This window comes from Carassius auratus, chromosome 17 (genome assembly GCF_003368295.1).
Source record: "Carassius auratus strain Wakin chromosome 17, ASM336829v1, whole genome shotgun sequence".
In the NCBI taxonomy this organism is placed as follows: domain Eukaryota; kingdom Metazoa; phylum Chordata; class Actinopteri; order Cypriniformes; family Cyprinidae; genus Carassius; species Carassius auratus.
The window spans coordinates 23,139,372-23,160,877 of record NC_039259.1 but is presented as its reverse complement, the minus strand read 5'-3'; the positions used below and the strand labels follow the sequence as shown (position 1 = coordinate 23,160,877).

The window sequence follows — 21,506 nt, the reverse complement described above, 5'->3', positions numbered from 1 at the left end:
GATCACTTTACTTGTCTTTTAGATGAGTCCCTCCAACTAACAATTCTAAGTCGACTACACCTCACACAACACCTGAATGACTGTCTTCAGTGACTGCAACCGATCACACACACTGGATTGAAAAAAAAGTGCATCTAATTCAGTGCCATAAACTTTATACCTCTCCGTGATCTATTCATCGACTTTGACCTTTACGTCCATCCCCAGGAGAGAAAACATGCACAATAGTAAACTCAGTCTATCCAGTATTGAGCAGCACAGAAGAGAGAAAACACAGCACAGTCGCGACTGAAATCCTGGATCAAAACATACCGATGGAGCCAAAAGTCACAACAGCAATTAATCAAGCAGTTCATTTCCATCCAATCATTAAGAGTCAAATAAAGATTCTGACAACTACTTCTCAAAGCTGATTAGAATAATCGATTTTATTGGCTGTTTGTTGCTTTGCAAGAATTATTTCTGTTTTTCTTTTATGTGTGAAAAGTAACTAGCCTGCCTGATCAATATTAATGTCTAATCTAATGGAGTTCAAATACGTGAAACATTTCACTCAGTTCATGAAAAGCCATTGAAACACCTAATGACACTGCATGAAATAACTCTTCTCTGACTTCTTTAAAAATCTGTACAATCACCTGAACCCTATTTCTTAGGAAGTTATGTTTGGCATCGAAGGAGCTGTTTTGCTGAGCCAAATGACAGTGTGTTTCTAATGGCATATTTGTGTTTTTCATTCTCATCAGAAAGTCCCTCTGAGGACCATCAGGAGCAGCCAAAAATAAGAACGTTTGAAGATGTTTCGCTAAAATCACACACAGAGTAAACGGGATGGCTCCCTGTTGAGTGTGGATAATGACGGTGGTCTGCTTTTCCATTCTGCTCAATAATGACCACATTTATCACAGAGGACAAACTTTGAAAATGGTCCATCAGAGTGATCCTCTGAGTTTTGCGAAGTGCACGCACACACACACACACACACACATACACTGTTAACGCATCATTTCTTTCTTCTGCAGTTCCCTTATAAACACAAAATGTTATAGGATAATATTGTTCTTATATATTATAGGCATGATATATATGAACAATATTAATTGTATTACTTTTTTTCAATGCTACTTAAGGCTTGTTCGCACTGGTTTGATGCTGGTATAACTCATGGAAAAGTACTACTTTACACTTAAGCTGTATTTATGATGAAGTGAAGCTTCCTGTTTAAGCTACACTGAAAATCTTGCACTTATTCTTCCTCAGAAGACCCTCATCTCACTCCCATTTTTTGACGGACACGATAATGGAAAACAGGATTGTCCTTGCTAGAAGGTAGCAAGCATTGTGCAAAATTCAGAAAAAATAAATAAAATACTTATCTCTCAAATGATTGGGGTTTAGGGTGAGTAGAATGTTTTTTCTTAAATAAATTAATACTTAAGGCTGCAATAATAAGGATTAAAATAATTAATTTCAAATAAATGCTGTTTCTTTTAACTTTCTATACATCAAAGAATCTGGACAACTGTTTTCAATCTTGACAATAATAATAGTAAATGTTTACTAACTTCTGTAGGTGTTATTTTTAAATACTAATAAAACTAAAATTTCTCAAAATATATTAAAACTCCGTTCAAAATTAAATCGAATACTTTAGTTTTCACAACACAAAAAGGGTAAAATGACAATAATGAAACCTTGACAAATATCATAAGAGACTTCTTACAAGTTCCTTCAATATTTTCTCTTTATTGCCAATAGCACCATGTTTGAATAGCAATTTTCAGACAGTGAAAGAGTGCATTGAAATAGCCATTAACACAACATTACCTCGCATAATTCATACATAAAGCCTTGATAGGTTGAGGAGTGATATTGCATAATGGAGCTGGTGACTTTGTAAGCTGGTGAAGGACAGAGAGAGAGAGAGAGGTAGAGCTCCTTATTTCTGCTTGACGAAGCACACATATACCAGCTGCACAGAAAATAAGCATCTCTTCCTCATATAGTGTGAAACTAAGCAAATAAGCAGAAACAGATAAGTGTGTGTCTCAGTGTTAATTGGGGATAAAGGGGCACATTTCGAATCACAGATGAATGCACACAACAAATTAACACTGTCTGAAGAATAATATCTGCTTTATGTCTCTTTAGACATATTTAGTCTGGTGGGAGGTGATGTTTTTGGGGGTCTCGGTAGAAAAGTTGGCTTTTAGGTCTTTCGGCTTATGCTTAAACACATCTGATGTTATATTTAACTGGTTTTACCAGAGTACTGATATCAGTTCACTTTGCTTCAACACAGCATGTCGAATGTGGTATTTGAAACAGCCCGCTTATAAAACTAAAATAAAAAATGATATATAAGCTGTTGTTGCCAGGGTCAGCAGTCTAGTCTTTAACTAAAGTATTCGTCTAACTTCTACTTTCATAATCCACAGAAAACACAAAGCTATACAGGTTTGGAACAACAAGAGGGTGAGCAGATGATGACAAATTAAAATTTTGAGGTAAGCTATCCCTTTAAAACTACATTGAGTTACAAGAAAAATATGTTTAAATATTAAATCAATTTATATATAATATAAATTATATAAATATACATTTATACATTTATACATGTTAATATTTTTCAAATATACTGTATGTGTGTGTATTTATATATACATAATATATATATATACACAGTACACACACATATATTATGTAAACAAACTTTTATTTTGTATGTGATTAATCGCAATTAATCCGTTGAAAACACTAGTATGTGTGTGTGTACATCTATATATATCTATATATATATATATATATATATATATATATAGATATATATATATATATCTATCTATCTATCTATCTATCTATATATATATATATATATATATATATATATATATATATATATATATATCTATATATATATCTCTATATATATATCTCTATATATATATATCTCTATATATATATATAAATATATATATATAGATATATATCTATATATATATCTATATATATATATATATATATATATATATATATATATATATATATATATATATATATATATAAAATTACACAGACAATTATACTGTCAAATTAGGTTGTTGATGTGTTAACTATAAACTTAACATATTAGATTACTCTCTCTTAAGTTACTTTGGTACCCCTAATTTCACAGAATGATTTAGAAACTTAAAATTGCTTCTGAAAATCAAGTAAGGTCTCTCACTACTGAAAGTGTGATCAGAGTAAACATTATGTAAAACCCTGTAACAGGATTACATCCTGTGAGCACCAGTCAATCTAAACAAGGAACATGCCTACAGGAACAGGACACACTCTGTTGTACAAGGACGACATTCACTCGTGTTTAGCCCCTGGCTGGGTTTACTCTGTGTCCTCTATGCTCTCGACCCCGTATTTGATGGAGGCTGGAACAGTGTGACCCCCTCATTGGATTTCTGTGATGAGGACTCTGGACTCATAGCTGAGGGGGCTTTGCTATCACCAGCACAGCGCAAGCAATCTCTGGAAGATCTGACAGGGATGAAATTCCATCAGAGAGAGAAGTGTGGGCTCCTTCCCAAGCTAAGAATGTCCTCTCCAGCAGTTATTGATTCACAGAGCTGGAGTAAGCTCTGGATATTAATGTTGACCCAGGGAGCAGTGAGGTCACAGTCACCACTCCAGCCAGTTACGACAGGAAGGCTTCACTGAACAAAGATCAGCAGGATCCATGTATGCATCTTTTAGTATATGTATTTGTATTCAAAAGTATGTATATGTTTATAAAAGTGCTTTATAAGAGTTTGTTGCTTTCAGAAAGGATGCATTCAATTTACTGTATCAAAAGTGACAGAGATGATGTTACAAATGATTCAGTTTCAAATGAATGCTGTTCTTTTAAACTTTCTATTAAGAAATGTTTCTTAAGCACCAAATCAACATATTTAATATTTCTAAAGGATCATGTAAAACCGAAGACTGGAATAATGATGCTGAATAACTGGAATAAATTACACATAATCAGTTATTTTAAATTCTAATAATGTATTTACAATATTAGGTTAATATGATTTTCTTTTTTTCTAATAACCCTAATGAGAGGACAGTAGAATTGGAAATTTTGCAAGCCGGATTTGAACATGGTTTTAGTAAATGTGAGATTGGAAAATGTTGCAAGCTGGATTTAAACTCACATTACCCACTTGAGCACTTGGAAGACTCCTTGTCACTAGAGTCATATAACAGTACAGAGTTCTACTAAGTTCCACATAAATCAAATAGAACTTTCTGACCAGCTACAGTTCCATGACCATCAATAACTTTTACGACTAAACATAAAAAACAACTTAGGAGCACAAACGATCCTTCATTTACTCCTGGAAAAAGAAGAGTGTCTCACACTGCATAATTCCTGTATTCTTCCACAGATCTGATGCATTACAGTGAACATTCCAGTGGCACCGCTGTCACACAGAAGCACTGAATGGGAATGGGGCACTGTCAATGAAGGGATCGTACACAAGTGTGACAGAAAACGAGCATGGCAAGAGAGAAGATGCTGACATTAATTGCGTCAGTGCATGCAGGGGAAAAAAAACATGTTGAAATTTCCATACGGTCATATTTATTGTGGCTGGCATAGACAATATTTTAGGTAAAGCTCCAAATCAACTGCTTGTCTACGTGAAAGAAATGTGTATTTCAGGTTTTAGTGGAAAGAGAAAAGAGAAAAAGAGAGTTCCACAGTCTTAACATGTCCACGTCTCACCAAATAATTCACAATATGAAAAAATACACTATATTTCTTCTCTCTGTCCGCTGCCTACCTCTTTCCTAAAAAAAAAAAAACGTCCAAATAATTTTCAGCCTGGTTTGGCCCTCATTACCAGGTCAACACAGAATCTGCACATGCAGAGCTCACTGTAATTTCATCATTTCCACAATTTCTATCCCCCAAACCTTGCATTTATTAATATTTCAGGCAATTTGATAATGCTTTCAGGTATCAATAAGAGCGTAGTATTTTCAGTTCAACACATTTTGAAATCCATTTAGCAGAATTTTGCACATTTCCCCCCAAAGCCAGTTTGAAATATGTCCATGCTAGACAGATTCAGTGTGGGTTGGCTCATTACTGCTCTCTCTCTTACACCATGGTCTTGCTCAGCTCTAGTTCAGAAGGAAGGTTGGCTTAGTTAGCAATATGTAAAGCAAAAACTGAATTTCCATAGCTCTGTGGAATTGCAGTCTTTATGAAGGAGAGGGTGGACATTCAGGACCACATTAAACTGGGGATCACATCCTCCAGTGATTTTATCAATAAGAGCCACAGTCTGAATAATTGATGCAAAGCTTTCTTTCTTTCTCTTTTTCTTTTTTAAGAAAAAGCATTATGGGACAGGAAGAAGAATGAGTATTGGATAAGAAAAAGGCTGCAAATAGCACTAGCAGCATATGAATGCTTTCTGACTACTATATTTTATATATATATATATATATATATATATATATATATATATATATATATATATATATATATATATATATATTTATATTTATATATATATATACATACATACATTTTCTAAACAATTATGAGATTAACTTATCTACCTGGCAAGTTAATGGAACATTTATAGGATAGGATAATAAAATGACCAAAAATTATAGAAATAAAAAAAAGTATACTAAGTATTTTATATGAAATATATATGGTATACCTATAAACATATATATATATATATATATATATATATATATATATATATATATATATATATGTAAGCTATAAACAGGAAAAAAAAGTAAAGTATTAAAAATAAAAACATTGACATTATATATTAATTGCAAAAATATTCATATCTAAAATGTAATAAAATAAATATAAAGGTTTAAAAGTAAAATAATACAATATAATATTCCCTCATTAATAATATCGAAATATTCCCTTATATTATACTCTGTAGATTAATTCTGCTTGCTTTAAGTCATGTGTAAAAAAAAACCCCCGTCTTTAAGATGATCAAGCCTTCTTTTTAACACCATATTATCTGAGAAGCTGAACTCTGAGAAGCTGAACTCTAGTAATGCACGTGATGAGAGAGATAATACCTGGCTTTGATTAGCACTGCCGTTTAAACGAGGCACAAAGGAATGGCCTTAAAATTCAAATTCATCCCCCCTAATGGACCAATTAATGCCGATTAACACCTATGAAATAGATCTGTAAAATATGCATGCGTTATGCTGAAACGCCCAGGTTTGAAGCTAATAGCAGGTGCAGATAATTTAACCCTCATTTTTAATGCCCTCTCTTCAAGGGCAGGAATGAGGGAGTGTTATTATGAAGGAAAGGAGGGTGAGAGGGCAGTCCAAACTAACGTTTAATGATGAGGGCGTCTCTATATTGGAGTCTCTCCTGTCATAATAGACAGCTAAGCTTCAATCTGTTGTTGGTGCACCGTCTCTACTGTAACTACTTTAAGTGTGGCTCACTCAAAACTGATATTTAAGCCAGACATACACATTTTTTTCTTTTTACTTAAAATAAAATACTATAAAATCACAAAACACTTTGTTCATCTCATTATTTGCTCATAATAACTTTGCATTGTACAGAATTTTCTCATCAAAATGGTGAAATGAGACATATAAAAACTGTTTGTTCACTAACAAATATGCCAACATTTATATCTCAGTCTAGGGCCAAAAGACAGAAACCTTGATGCATTAATTATCTTCTAATTTATTGCAACTATGAGGCAGAGAGCAAGGGAGCGAGCAAGTGAGAAATAATCCTTCTCCTCCTAAAGGACGAGCCCTGTCCTCTCTTCCTCTCCAGGAGGTTGTGCAGTGTTATCTGCTGTAGAGATGACAGCACTCACTGCTGATTGGACATGGAGGCAGACCCAGCTCACCGCACTCGCATAATCAGAGAGCAGAGGCTAAAACTGACAGTATTCACATGCCTCATAAACATCATCATGTGCTGTCTGTCTGTCTGTCAGTTGTCAAAAATCTATTGTACAATGTTCGACATTATACCAGGTCCTAACCTGGCACAATGCAAAGTTTAATATGCAAAGGAATTTTTATATATTGCATATTTAAAATACATATATAAAAAAGTAAAAGAAGATATTTTTTTTATTCTATTCATATCTACATTTATGCTGTAGTAGAGGATGGATGGATGGATGGATGGATGGATGGATGGATGGATGGACGGCAGACCAACAGACAGACAGACTGACTGACCGAAAGACAGACTGACCGACCGACCAACCGACAGACAGACAGACCAACTGAACGAAAGACAGACCGACTGACAGACTGACAGACAGAACGACAGACAGACCGACAGACAAACAGACAGACAGAACGACAAACAGACCGACAGACAGACCAACCGACTGACAGACGTCTCCGACCGACCGACCGGCAGACATACAGACAGAAGACAGACAGACAAAAAACATTAGCTTTTTTTCAAGACAGAGAGGTCTATTATCACACTTGACTTGTATAAATAAATTTAAAAAATGATAAAAATAAAGACAGGGAACTGACTGAACTAGCATTCATCAGGCATTTATTTATACTCTGAAAATAAAGATTGGTGTGTGGTACGGAGGAACTTAAGAACCATGGGAGGTGAAGAGATGCCAAAACAGTTTATATGTAGTGGAGTTGGAGGTTTAATTTGTCTTCCCTCCCTCTTCTGCCTCCCCTGGTTGAACTGTTCATAAAACACATCGCTGCTGAGACCCCGAGGCACTGCAGTGAAGAGAGAGAGAATGAGAGCAGGACAGAATGTGCAAGAAACACAGCCGAGGGGGTCTGAGAGACACAGGGAGGGAAGGTGATAAAGAGAGAAAGAGGAAAGCATAACCAAAACTGTTATTGTTGCAAAGGGGCAACACATCATCAGCTTGACTTAAATTATAATCACATACTCACACATAAACAAATCCTACTCTACTATGATTTCTGATTCATCACAGCAGACATCTTCCAGAAAGCCGTTTAGATTGAGGCTTAGCATTGCACAACCTATGAGGAAAGACCAATCCAGTCCAATCCAACTAATTCTTCTCTCTTTGAGAGAGAAATATGCTATGATGCATTTTACGATGTGCTTTCTTCTTCCCCATGCCCTTTAAAACACGGCCTTTCAAGAAGCTGTCTCAGTCTAAACTTACTCCAAAAATCAAAAGAACATTTAAAAGGAGAAACGTAATGTTTGGAAGCTTTTTAGGACCATTAAGAATGTTCTGCATTGTGTCTGTTAATGACAATTAAGCATCTTTGGCATAATTAATTTCTTTAAAAATATTGTCTAGACAGGATGAGTCTCCATTTTCTCCTAATCAATTAATATCCAGAATTTTGGCTAGCCATAATGATTTGATCATCATACATGTATCTTGGTTCATGTAAGTTTGTAAATCCTGGCTGAAATCAAAAAGGACCACCAAAGTTTTCCTGATAACATGCTTTGAATTTGATCACTCAGAACCAGAATCATCAACTTTACACATGATTGATGTGTTGCATGTTTCGAGATCTGATTAAACATACAGCCTACAGCACAGACGCACCACCAACGTCAAAACACTATTGATCAAGATGTCAAAGCCTCTCCAACATCGCTCCACTTTTGTTTTCTGCACATCAATTCAAAATCCTAATACATCACCAGCAAATTTAATCAAATCTCAAAATGAATATCAATTTTCTTACTGTACATTATAATTCTGTGATTCCTAAATTAACTTTAAGCAACTGACTTAAAGGACTAGTTCTCCCCAAATTTAAAGCTGAAAATTTACTCACCTTCAAGGTGGTTGTTTCTTCAGTTTGTTTCTTCATCAGAACAGCATTAAATAATTTGCTCACCAATGGATACTCTGTAGTGAATGGGTGCCGTCAGAATGAGAGTACAAACAACTGAGAAAAACTTCACAATAATCCACATAATCAACACAACTCCAGCCCATCTAATAATGTTTTGTGAAGTGAAAATATGCATGTTTATAAGAAACAAATCCATCATTAAAGTTTTTTAATTTTTAAACAGTTGCTTCTGGCCAAAATACCATAACAACACATCCTCCAGTGAAAAAGTCCATACCCTGTTGTCATCTAACACCAAGTCCAGCGCCATTATTTGTTTAGAACTCTTTGGACTATTTTCACTTGGAAATGGGGCTTGATCTGTGCTTATTTCTCTCCTGATTCAAGTGACTGGACAAAGCAACATTATGGATAGAGAGCTTATATTTTAGATGTAAGTAATGTTTTTAAATTTGAACCTTCTTAATGATATATTTGTTTCTAACAAGAAAACTGCAGCTTTTCGCTTCACAAGACATTAATTGATGGACTGGAGTAATGTTGATTACCTTTGGATTATTGCGATGTTTTTATCAGCCGTTTGGACTAATTGTGACGGCACCCATTCAATTCAGAACAAATTGGTGAGCAAGTGATTTAAAGGCTAAATTTGATTTAAATGCTAAAAGAAAATCTGTTTGAGTAAACTATTCCTTTAACCTGTTTTAATTTATTTAGACAAAAATGTATGTAATTTTAATATGAGCATTTTTTCATTCATCACATGCAAAAAATACAAGCGATCTGCAGCATGTCACTATATTAAGTGAAATAGTGGTCTGTTTGACTGCACTGCCTGCAAAATGAAATTAATATCCTAAAACTATCTGCTCTCCAATCTGACAATATGCTTTATGCATTATACATTACGAGGGGCATCTGCAGTCCTTTGGCACTGCCTCAGAACAGTCCCTTTGTGTTTGTGGGGTGTTTAGCAATTCAATTCCACGTCCGAGTGAAATTCAAATTAATTAGCCATGGACTCAACAAACTGAAGGACGTTTTAAGGTGATCAATGAGGTGCACTAATAAAAGAGGAGACAAGACCCAGAGCAAGAGCTAAATGACCCTCTTCTCTGCACAGAAAAAAACAACAACAACCTTACTGATCCGACCAAAGCCCTTGGGAAGACCAAACTGTGACCATGTCCTTATTCTTGCGTCAGCTCTCTGTTCTAATTTGCTCCTCTCGGCTCGGCTACATGAGTACTGGCGCATCGTGGCTTAGCAGAAGAGCGCACCTCCCCTGCATCATTAAAGCAACACTGGCCCACACCAGTGCTAACCTCAACACACATCTATTGGATCCCTCCGATAGTGGTCAGAAGAGTCAATTAATTTCTCATAGCTCTAAGTGTAGTAGCGCTGCATTTGTGGTCTCGGTGGGTTTAAAGATGGAGCCCTCATTTCCGGAAGGCTGCTCTCCTTTGGCTTCCTCAGAACTGAAAGTGCTGATGTATGCTAGTGAGAGTTACACATGGATACGGGTGTTAGATTAGATCAATACACGCATTGAAGTGGCTTTTTCTGTCAGAGAATTAATCAAATCAGTCCTGGCTTTCAGCAAACAGTCCATATGCTGAGACCTGAAGATCAGTAGTAGTATTTTTGCATCCATGTAGTGCATGGAAATGTAAAAAAAATGTTATTCAGTAAAGTGATCTATAAGCCTTCAACCAAACCAACCATCTCCAAGGTGAATCACGACTTTCGATTCCAAGCAAGAGGTGATTGAATATCCCAAAGATGACAAAAGGCTATTGTTTTTAATATAGGGGTGCTATCAAATAAGAAACATGGATATAATATAAAATAGTAAAGTAATTTTCCATTAAATATGGGTTAGGATGTAGTTCAACAACCGACTAATCATTGAGATCAACTAGAGAAGTGAACTCTTCACAATTTCCTAGTGGGGATTTTTGTTCATCTTTAAATTCATTCTCATCAGAGACAATTTATTTCAAGAGAGCATTGTGTTTTAAAGACTCCAACTCAAAACAGTATTTATTTCTTTATTAACTGCTCAGCTGAACATTTTGATCATTTTTCCATTACTAAAGAGACCATTTTTAAAGTGCACTATCAATTTTGCAGTTATTATTACAATTTAAAATGCATGTTAATGCATACAATTTAAATTACATGATTTTTTTTTAGTAAAATGTAAAGGCATGTACTGTCTTTTAATCAATTTAAAGCATTTTTGCAGAATAAAAGTATTAAATTAAATTAAATAAAAACTGATGCAAACTTTTTCAATTTTGTGCATCTGGATTGAGTGTAAGTAAAATAAGATAAGTAACATTAGAATTAGTTTATAACAAAACAATCAAACAAATACCAATATATAAATGGATTGAATGTCATTGACAATTGTTTTGCATGAATAGAGCCACTGTTTAGTCAAATGGCCATGACTCTCATGGACTGGTGGCTGGTGCTCATTGGGAAGTTGTGGCCTAGTGGTTAGAGAGCTTGACTCCTAACCCTGAGGTTGTGGGTTTGAGTCTTGGGCCGGCAATACCACGACTTAGGTGCCCTTGAGCAAGGCATCGAACCCCCAACTGCTCCCCAGGCGCCGCAGCATAAATGGCTGCCCTCTGGTGTGTGTGTGTGTGCACTTTGGATGGGTTAAATGCAGAGCACAAATTCTGAGTATGGGTCACCATACTTGGCTGAATGTCACGTCACTTTTTACTTCAGAAATGTGGATAAAGTTTTATTTCACCAGGAATTGTCCAGGTAAACCATTTTTAGAACAAATTTATTCACACTGATTTGTGACTCAGAACTCTTTCTTCAAGTCTTGAAGTCTGTGAAGTCAAATAAATGTGGTATTTATTTCCACAATTCGTCTTTTGCAATCTGTAAAGCAATCTTTAAAACTCTAAAAGAATGAAAATATTTTGACGTAAGAACGGAGAAGTGTGATCTGACGTCAATCATTCAAAATCACATTAATAACGAATAAGCGCAAACTCTCCAGGACTAATTCTACTAATGCCTAGTCAACGAACAGGAAGGTCATGTTAATATAGTCTAACAAACCTAAATTAATCACCCTCAAAGTGTAAAACCAGAGATTGTGAAAAGGTGACCACTCCAAGCTCAGTGTCTTTAATACAATGATCATAAAGAAATTTCCAGAATTCACTTCCAAGAATTCTTTGAATATCCTGTGTATTTGAAAGAAATCAGTCCATTTATATGTGAGCTAAAATACACAGTTAATCAAGGGCAGATCAGTTCTGTATCTATGGATACTAATGCAGTTTTTAAAAGCATCTAATAAAGAAAAGTGTCTATAAGCACACTATGGGATAATTTCTCATCTTTTTTTCACAGTAGGAATCGTTATCAAATCCCATTCAGACTTTCACTTCAATAGACTCTCACTTCCTTATTATCTGTCCCTCTATCTGACAAATCTCCATGGAGACGGTGACAATCGACCAATGAGAAATAAGGGTCTCTAGTGAAGAGCCACATACTGCTCTTTGAAAGCTATAGTGCCAATAAGAGTCTGTTTTACTAACCGGATCATTATAGATTTCCTTCAACATCAGTGCTTCCTTCAAGAGGAATGCTATTACCTTGCCAGATGCATATAACATTATAGTTATAATGTAAAATTGTAAGCAATGAAGTCCATGCACAACCCTAACTAGTGAGCAAAGACACTATGGATTATTGTTGATTAAAAATCATGGGTGTGGTAGTGGGGGGAAAAGTGGACCTGACTACCCAGGGCCCCATCTAGGGAGAGGGCCCTTTGAAATCTCATAAATTTTTTATTTTTATTTTTTTTGTAGCCTAATTCGAATTAATTGGGCCCTCCAATTGATGTCATATATTGATAACACCAACTGAGAGAAGGAACTCAGTCCCAGACGCTCTGGACCCCCCCCACCCCGAAATGGTTTAGTCCGCCCATAGACGGCAGCCGGCGGCAAACAAGTAACGCAGTGAGTCTAGAGCCTTGGAGCCTGATCATGCTGCGCAAAAAGCCCAAATCGGGCTTTCAAAAAAAGAAAGACAGGAAGGAAGGAAAACGAAAGGAGGCAGAATGAGGGGAAGCAGCTGATAACTGCTTTCTTTCCAAAAGGTGAACTGAGTTTGCTTGTTATGCACCTTAGCGCCACCTACATCCAATTAAATTAACGTAGTCAACTCCAGACAGCTGCTGCTAATGTATGTATGCTAATGTTAAATCTTTAGCTTAGTTTGTCAACCAGACTGCTTGTTGCTTTAAGTAAATTATGGGTCAGGCCAGCTAACGTCAGGTTGCCAACATTAACCAGTTTCAGAAACAACCAGTGGTAGCAGTAGCAGCACTGGCCAGTCCAGTAGCCTGAGGTTTAAAGGTATTTGAGCACAAGTAGGCCAAATAGATTTAAACACTATTTATACTTGTTTATATTCAAATAATACAAATAAAAAAAAAATCATTCAAAATTGAATTTTCATTTTGCTAACCCACATTGTACAATGGCATGTGTAGGAGGCCCACTGACATTGAGAGTATACAGGGCCCAGAATGTAGTGCTACGCCCCTGTTAAAAATTATAACTAATAGACAAATCACGCTATTTTCCACAAGTTGATTAATCACAGTACAGTAAGACAACGGTTTTCTACTCCAAGCTTTCTTAACAAAATATGATGCTTAAATATGCAAATGGTGCATTATCTAACAAAATATGCACTAATTTGCATATACTTCCAAAACACTTTGGATATCTGTTTTTTTATCACTCCATAAATCAGAAAAAAACTGTCAACAGCCAGGAGGAGGAAAGAAAAAATCATGAACCATGTTTTTAGAAATAAAATGTTACAATTATATAAAATGTATAACATGTCAAATTATGGACAAACACTTCTGTACAAAACCTTTAGAATATAGATAGGGAAAAAAATGGAATGTTAAGTGGAACTGACGTAAAAATGGCTCAGTGCATAAGAAAAAAATCATTTTCAGAAAACAATGCATTATAATTGAAATCTTCAGATGCAAAAGCAGTAGATGAAGTGTAATATAATAAACACATACATGTCTATTTTGAATGCTTTCTCTTTACTAGCCTGAAATAAGATTTATAGAGATATAAAAGAAAAATGGCCCAACATTACAAAACTGACCAGTTTCTGAAAAACAATGGTTTTGCCTTTAGAGTTTTGCCTTAACTAAAGCCCAGTTTAGAAATGCTAACTTAATTAGTATGCAAGAAAAACAAAGGAAAAAAAAGGACTCTAAAAGAAAGGTTTATTCTAATGTGGAAATGAGCTGCTATTACATGCAAGCGAGCACTGAAAGAAGTGGAGAATGAATGTTCTGTTGCCTTGGCGATCTGAGAATGAAGCAGATAGATGTTAGCCAATCACAATGACAAACTGTTGGACGCAGTGGATTATTGTGGATCCCTCTTCATGACACCCGGACAAACAACATCCTCAAGTTTATATTATGTTATTCCAGGTTTTCTGCAATTTGGCAGCGTTGTTTAAGCCCGAGCCAATGATTGTGGCCACCATCATGCTGGCAAACAAAACAGTCAAGTGTAATTCTGTAAATGCCATGTTCCCTCTGCTCATTTCGGCAGATATTTGCTCTTCATTCGGCTGCTTGTTTCTCTGTAGGTCTGGGCAGAGCACCAAAAGACCTCCACACCCTCATAACGGCCCTAGATAGCATGGCATAGCACTCAACAGCGTGACATCTCTGTTCCAGAGACGCTCGGTCCGGCCAAAGAGAGCACCGGTGCGTGAATGCATGTGCGTGTGAGACACCGGGAAGGAGGCCAATTTAAGCATGAATCACATCCAAATGCCCAACCAAACACGACAGCACTCGACACACAACAGTACATAGGCAGACCAGCTCTGGAGAGAGATGATCCATATAACACACTCCATATTAACAAACACACGAAGAACACTTTAGGTTTTGTTCCCAAACTAAGTGAGCTGGCAACCTAGATAACCTAGACCACATTTTAAAGCATCATGCATTCACTCCAAATTAAAACTCTGCTCTTTAAAGGGATAGCTCATCCAAAAATAAAATTATGTCATTAATAACTCATTATTTTTATTTTCTTTGCACACAAAAAGTTTCTTGTAGCTTTGTAAAATTAAGATTGAACCATGGATGTCACATAGACTATTTTAACAATGTCTTTACTACCTTTCTGGGCCTTGAATATGGTAGTTGTGTTTTATGCAGGGTCAGAGAGCTCTCAGATTCCATCAGAAATACCTTTATAAAATGAACAAAGGTCTTGAAGGATTGGAACAGCAGAATTTTCATTTTTGGGTGAACTGCCCCTTTAAGTTACCTTGCTTGCATCAAAAATCAAATGCAACATTGCATGCATCTCAAAATTCATTGCAATAAACTTGGATGGAGCAGAGTCAGGGGAAAAGTTGAATATAAATAAATGTTATACTGTAACAGAAAAAAAGATCTATTTATGTCTACCAAGTAGTAAATACAATTACTGAACTATCTTTTACAATAATTTTTTTTTTTTTTCATTCTACTTCAAAATGTCACATTCATTTCAATGTGGTACCTAGTAATTAATTCTGAAATTTACTAACAATTGCTTGGGTGAAAACCTGCTTTTAAAAAAGGTACAGTAGCTTCCTGTGAAGATACTTTCACCTTCTAGTAAGGCTTTTCAAAATGGAGTGCTATTACCCAAAGAAATAATTTTTGTATTATTATAAACAGGCACTTAACTTCACCTGAAATAACCCACGCAGACTTCAACGAAAAGTGAATTCATAAAGCGAGGAGTGTACTATTAAAATGTGCATGTGCTAAATATATATATATAAAACAAGATGTTCGTCTCCTGGGTTTTTACTGGTTTGAGATGTTGGTGGTGGCCCAAAGGCAACTCCGGCTTGCGAGGCTTGCGAGACACCCTCAAAGCATCTCAAGAGCCCTCAGCAGGAGAGCCGGAACAGCAGGATGGAAAAAGGTGGGGAGGATAACAGCCTCGGAATTATCTCAGGATGAAGGAACGAATGAATTGCCGCTGGAAGAGGACGAGATGTGATGAGCAACCTCATAAGAAAAACAGAAGCTCGTGTGTTGAGGCAGGAAGAACCCCAGAGCTCCTGGCCCAGTTATATTTAAACTGTAGCTCTGCAAACAGATCCTGTCAGGAGCTTTTTTGGACATTTGTAGCTAATGATTTACTGCTGTCTGGTTTGGATCTTAGAATTCAAGTACAGAGAGGTCTTTTGGGAAGACTTCTGATGAGAAAAGCTATTCTGCTAAATCTAGATTACTCCATCTGTCCTATCACAATTAACAATGTGTCTCTAGTGTCACTTATGAACCAATGCCAGTGTAAAATCTTAATTAAGATGCTTCTATGACACTTTACCGGCAGGTTTTTCAATGCAGCGATATAACTGTATAAGTGCAAAAATGTGTCAAGTTGTCATTTCTGCTAATAGTCTCTCTCAGGTGCTTCGATATCATTTGCACATACATGCAATCAAATTTAGCACATAAAGGAATTGTTTCTCACATGTTTTGACATGCCAAGTTTAAATGTGAATGAAACTGGGGAGAGGGGATGATTATTAGTGAATAATGACATTCTGTTCCTCTTGACGCAAAGTTTATTAATTGCTTTAATGTCCCAGTCAAGCTTGATGGCCTTTGGTCACAAGTGAAAATTCTTCAAAACGTTTCATTTTGTGTTCTGCAAAAGACAGGATGTCATATAAGAATTGGAATAACATAAGGATACGGAAATGATAATGGAATAGAAATTTGATAAAAAATAAAATAAAATAAAATAAAAGCGAGGTTCAGACAAAAAGTGACCTAAAGAAGCGGAGGCCATATTCAAGATCATTTTGCTTCCTGCTTTCTCTCCAAGTCCATTAAGAAGGAGACCTGCCATAAATTGTGCAAGAAGGAAAAAGCCCTTTGAGAAAACTTGAAGCAGCATCTCTCTTGCTATCACTCCCATATATACAATTAGTATGAGCAATGAAAGAAAATCTTCATGAAACATTGATTGGAATCAAAGGTTATTGATTTTCTGCTGAGGCTACTGTACATGTGAGAGGAAAACGAGACAGAAAGCCATACCTGCCCTTTATAAAAGACCAGCCAGGAAAAACAGATGGCAGAAACTAACAGGAAATGCCATATATGTGGTACAACAAAGCTGTTCAGTTTGTAATCCCAAAATCTGGAAGAGAATTCGCATTTTAAAACCATATGCTCCCTCTGGAATTTCTAATGGGTTTTTTAAAATAGTTGCTTTGGATTTTGGCATAAAATAAGTTACGTGGTGAACATTACTTGAAATGACTTTCATGTGTTGTTCTACAACATGAATTACAATCAGTAATATCTCAAATGTGAATTATGAAACCATTATTGCTGAGGGAACTGGGCAGAATTTATGGGCCGAATTGTCCCATAAATTGATGTCATGACTGAACAGCTTTATACAAGGAATAGAGAGCAAAGTTCTGCAAATGAAAGAGAAAATGTGGAAACGTTTCTGTTTTTTACAATTTATTACTGGGTTTCTCAGATAAATCATTATGAAACACTGCAAGATTTCATTATTTACAACAGTATGAGAGTTTAACCAGTGCAGGTTTTGAGGTGGTCCACCGCTAGAGACATGGAAATCCAACTTTTTGTGTTACATGATGGATCTTTGAGTAAAGTTAAGCCAAAAGCTGACTGTGGGAGTTTAGCATTATTCAGTTTTCCGTTCAAGTATCCTGGCACTGATCTGACCGGAGCTTTTGTTCTTAAGCTCATACTGGAAATTGTTCAAGAAATATATCCTAGAACATAAATTTACAAAGTTCAAAGACTCTTTTCTTAACTCTAGCAACGAACATGGGTTTTAATGCACTGAGAAATGAAACAGAAATTATTATTATTGGAAGGATTTTTGTCTGAACAGTACATTCAGAGAAAATTATGCCTTTTGCCTTTTAACTACGTATATGTGTATATACTCCAAGTTTATTGCAATGATTTTGAGATATATATACTTTATTTTCTTTTGGGAATAAATGATGGATTTCTTAAACCATTGTTTAATCGCTTGCTGCAATGTACAACAACAATTCTTTAAATGTGTGCTAGACCCATCTTAATTTTAGACATTAAGATAGGCCTAGCATGTTTCTGGATTTTTTTATGTAAATTAGTTTATTTTGATATATTAAATCATTACCAAACTGCAGAGAATATTGTGATAATAATATAACATTAACATTATAACATTTAAATAATGTTTTGTTATATCACCCATCCCATTTTCAAAATGCAAATAAAAGAGAAAGATATATTTCTATATAACATAATAGAAGAAGAAGAAAAAAAAAAAGAAAAAAAAATCACAGTGCATTAATATTACAGCATTTTAAAACATTTTTTTAAACCTCCTTTCTGTCTTAACTTCATTTGAGACTAAGGCATGGGAAAACTTGAAGGTTCCATTATGACACAGATATTAATAAACAGAAAAGACGTCCATCATCTAATAGCTTTAGTCCTGGGAAAGTTAAAAGCATCTGATCATTTTCATTGCTAATATCTTTCAATTAAGCACAGAAATTCTCCATAGACCAATTTCAAAGGAGATGCATTTGCTAAAATATGAAACACCACTGAGATGATGCTCTCGATGGAAGGCTGTTCGAATAATGAGAAGGTACAAAGAAAACAAGAGATTGCATTTATGCAACAAACTTTGGTGAACCATTTACATATACACTGTAAACTATATACAGAAGTCAGCAAACTGAATGAATTCATCAGGAAAATCGTGTTTAATATGGTGGCGCTTTGCATAAATGCTGCTATTTTTAATGAATAGAAGTGATATTTTCCTACTGATCATGAATACACTACCACTGCACAGTAATTACAGTTAAATGCAGAGAAGGAAAGGTTGATTATCACAGCTAAAACTCATTTCCATGAAAGATGCAGTCTTGGAAAATTTTACAAATGGCAGGGAAAGAGGGAAAGAGAGAGAGAGAGTAAATTGCCCCTTCATTTCAGTAGACATGAACTACACAAATGCTCAGTTAATTAAACAAATAGGGTCTTATATCGTCTTTATAAAAATGATGCAAAACAGCCCGAACAATAGCATTAAAGTTATTAAGCTAAGCCTGTCGTTAAGCTAATTAACATGTAACCAATGGCATTTGTGCTGCAGCCCAGAGTTAGATGGGAAATTAATGCTCAGCACTGCTGGCATGATGGGTTTTTCCTCAGTCTAATCAAAAATTGATTTATGTTGTACCTCCTAATTTTAAGTTATACTGAAAAAAAGATTAGTGTTTTTATTTGTTAGAAGAATCAATGGCGCTTATTAATCTGGCATGCGCCAAAAGGCACATTTCTTTTTATAAATGCATACAGAAATTAGTTATAAGAAAAACTAAATTCACATTAAATGGAATCTATGGATATGTGGTATCATATAAATCTATTCAGTACCAAAGTCATGCCACCACAAATCGTGCACAAATGTTTGTAATAAAACAAAGAAAGATAAACAAATAAATCTGCCCTATACTGTAACCTATGAACAACAATGGGTGAAACAAAAGACCTTTAGCAGGTGCTGAAAATGAGAGAGAGAGAGAGAGAGTTGATGCCATGTAAAGAGCTGGTTTCTATGGTAACAGTCTGGCTGTGGCTTTGGATGCTTGTAGGTAATGCATGTCAGAACTCATAATAATATTAATACATTACAAACAATATATGCAGAACACTGCATGGTAAAGGTTTGGCAATTTTTACAAGTGCGGTAAATTTTGTTTCTAATATGTAGCGATAGAATTCAGGAACTATGACAAAAAAAGATCTGTGGCAGTGCCATTGAACTGTAATGGTACCACATGGAATATGATACCACTGTCATATATATCTACCATGGTACTTATACAAAACCATTTTATAAACCATGTTACAAAAAAAAACAAAGCCAAACAACACACACACACACACACACACACACAAAACAATAACAAAAAACGAACAAAACCTAAAACACACAGAAAAACACACACAAAGAATTGAAGTGGACCTTTTCTAAAATAGAGCAATGTGTGTCCATATTAAGGACAATCCCAGTCAATACATTTCATACAAGGTCATAAATTCAACCCTAAAAACACCTCTGAGATTTGAGCTCCGTGCCACACAATCATGGTTATAAAGCTGCACTGCTTCTCTAGAGTGCAACTACACCATACAGTTAAAAAATAATGCTCTTTCAGCTCTTCTGGGAGATACACACACTCGTTCTAAACCTGTGTGAGATCTCTGATCTGTCACATCATTTTGATCCCCATTAAGCTCTGTTTATTTCATTTCTGCTGATGTGATTCCCTTCAGACACCTGTAAGCACTGAGCAGAGTTACATCACTGTGTATCACCTCATGTCTCGTTCCCAGGATGTTCACCACAAACCTCACACTGAAATTCATGACACAAGGAGATTTTTACATGTAAAACAAAAGCTTTCCTTGATAATATACATTAGGTTTAAAACATTTATAATTAGGCCTATTATTGTGCTTGCTACAGTACATAAAGCTACACTGAAATTCAGGGCAGAAAGGGTTAAACCTTTTTCTGGATTGATAAATTGAGAAATTAATTCAGAACATGCACAGGAAAGAGCAGAAAGAGGAAATTGCCATATTACAGGACAAAACCAGTCTTTAACAAAGAAAATTACATGACTTATGGTTCAAATTAGTTTGATGGAGAAATTACATGCTGCGGTTGTATGAGCAACTGGCATAAAAAACGGAATGCACCAATTATGATAAAGTTGCATATAATTATGAATATGCACAAACCTGTCTGGCAAAGTCAATAATAACTGAATCGTTGTACAGTATGTGACGTAACAGTTACAGTACAGCATCCAACATTTTGTGATGATGATATATATATATATAATATATATATATATATATATATATATATATATATATATATATATTATATAATATATTATAATTGATAGAGACAACAGTTAGAACGATAGACAGACAGATACAGACAGACAGACAGACAGAGAGATAGATAGACAGAGAGATAGATAGACAGATAGATAGATAGATAGATAGATAAATAGATAGATAGATAGATAGATAGATAGATAGATAGATAGATAGATAGATAGATAGATAGATAGATAGATAGATAGTCTGAAGCCTTTACAGAGAGACATACATATGATTAAAAATAGTGTTGCCCTCCAAAGTTACATGAACTCATTTGCCATCAAATACATGAGTGTGTGAGGTTTTCACGGTCTGTGTCAGTGGGGTTAAAGCTGTGTGCGGGGCTAGATGTGACAGAAACAACAGGCCAGTGTTCAGCTTCTCCTCAGACACACAGCTGGCATCTGTCACTGCGCTATGGGCACTGCAGACAGTTCACTGACGCAAGCAAACACACACACACACACGAGACATGGGAAAAGACAATCTGAATATAAACACTTCACACACACACGCACATAAACAAACACTGAGTACTTCATTACCGAAGAACCAGGCTGGAGGATATTTA

At 35.5% G+C, this 21,506-nt stretch overlaps 1 protein-coding gene across 1 annotated transcript in view; it reads right to left on the bottom strand.

Annotated features, from left to right (window-relative positions):
* The window catches only part of LOC113116905 (histone-lysine N-methyltransferase SMYD3-like), a 120,272-nt gene that overhangs the window by 80,652 nt on the left and 18,114 nt on the right, over positions 1-21,506 (bottom strand). The window contains exon 4 of the mRNA XM_026285205.1: positions 4,173-4,180. Within this exon, the coding sequence (XP_026140990.1) occupies positions 4,173-4,180 (8 nt within the window). The remainder of the gene's footprint in view (positions 1-4,172; positions 4,181-21,506) is intronic.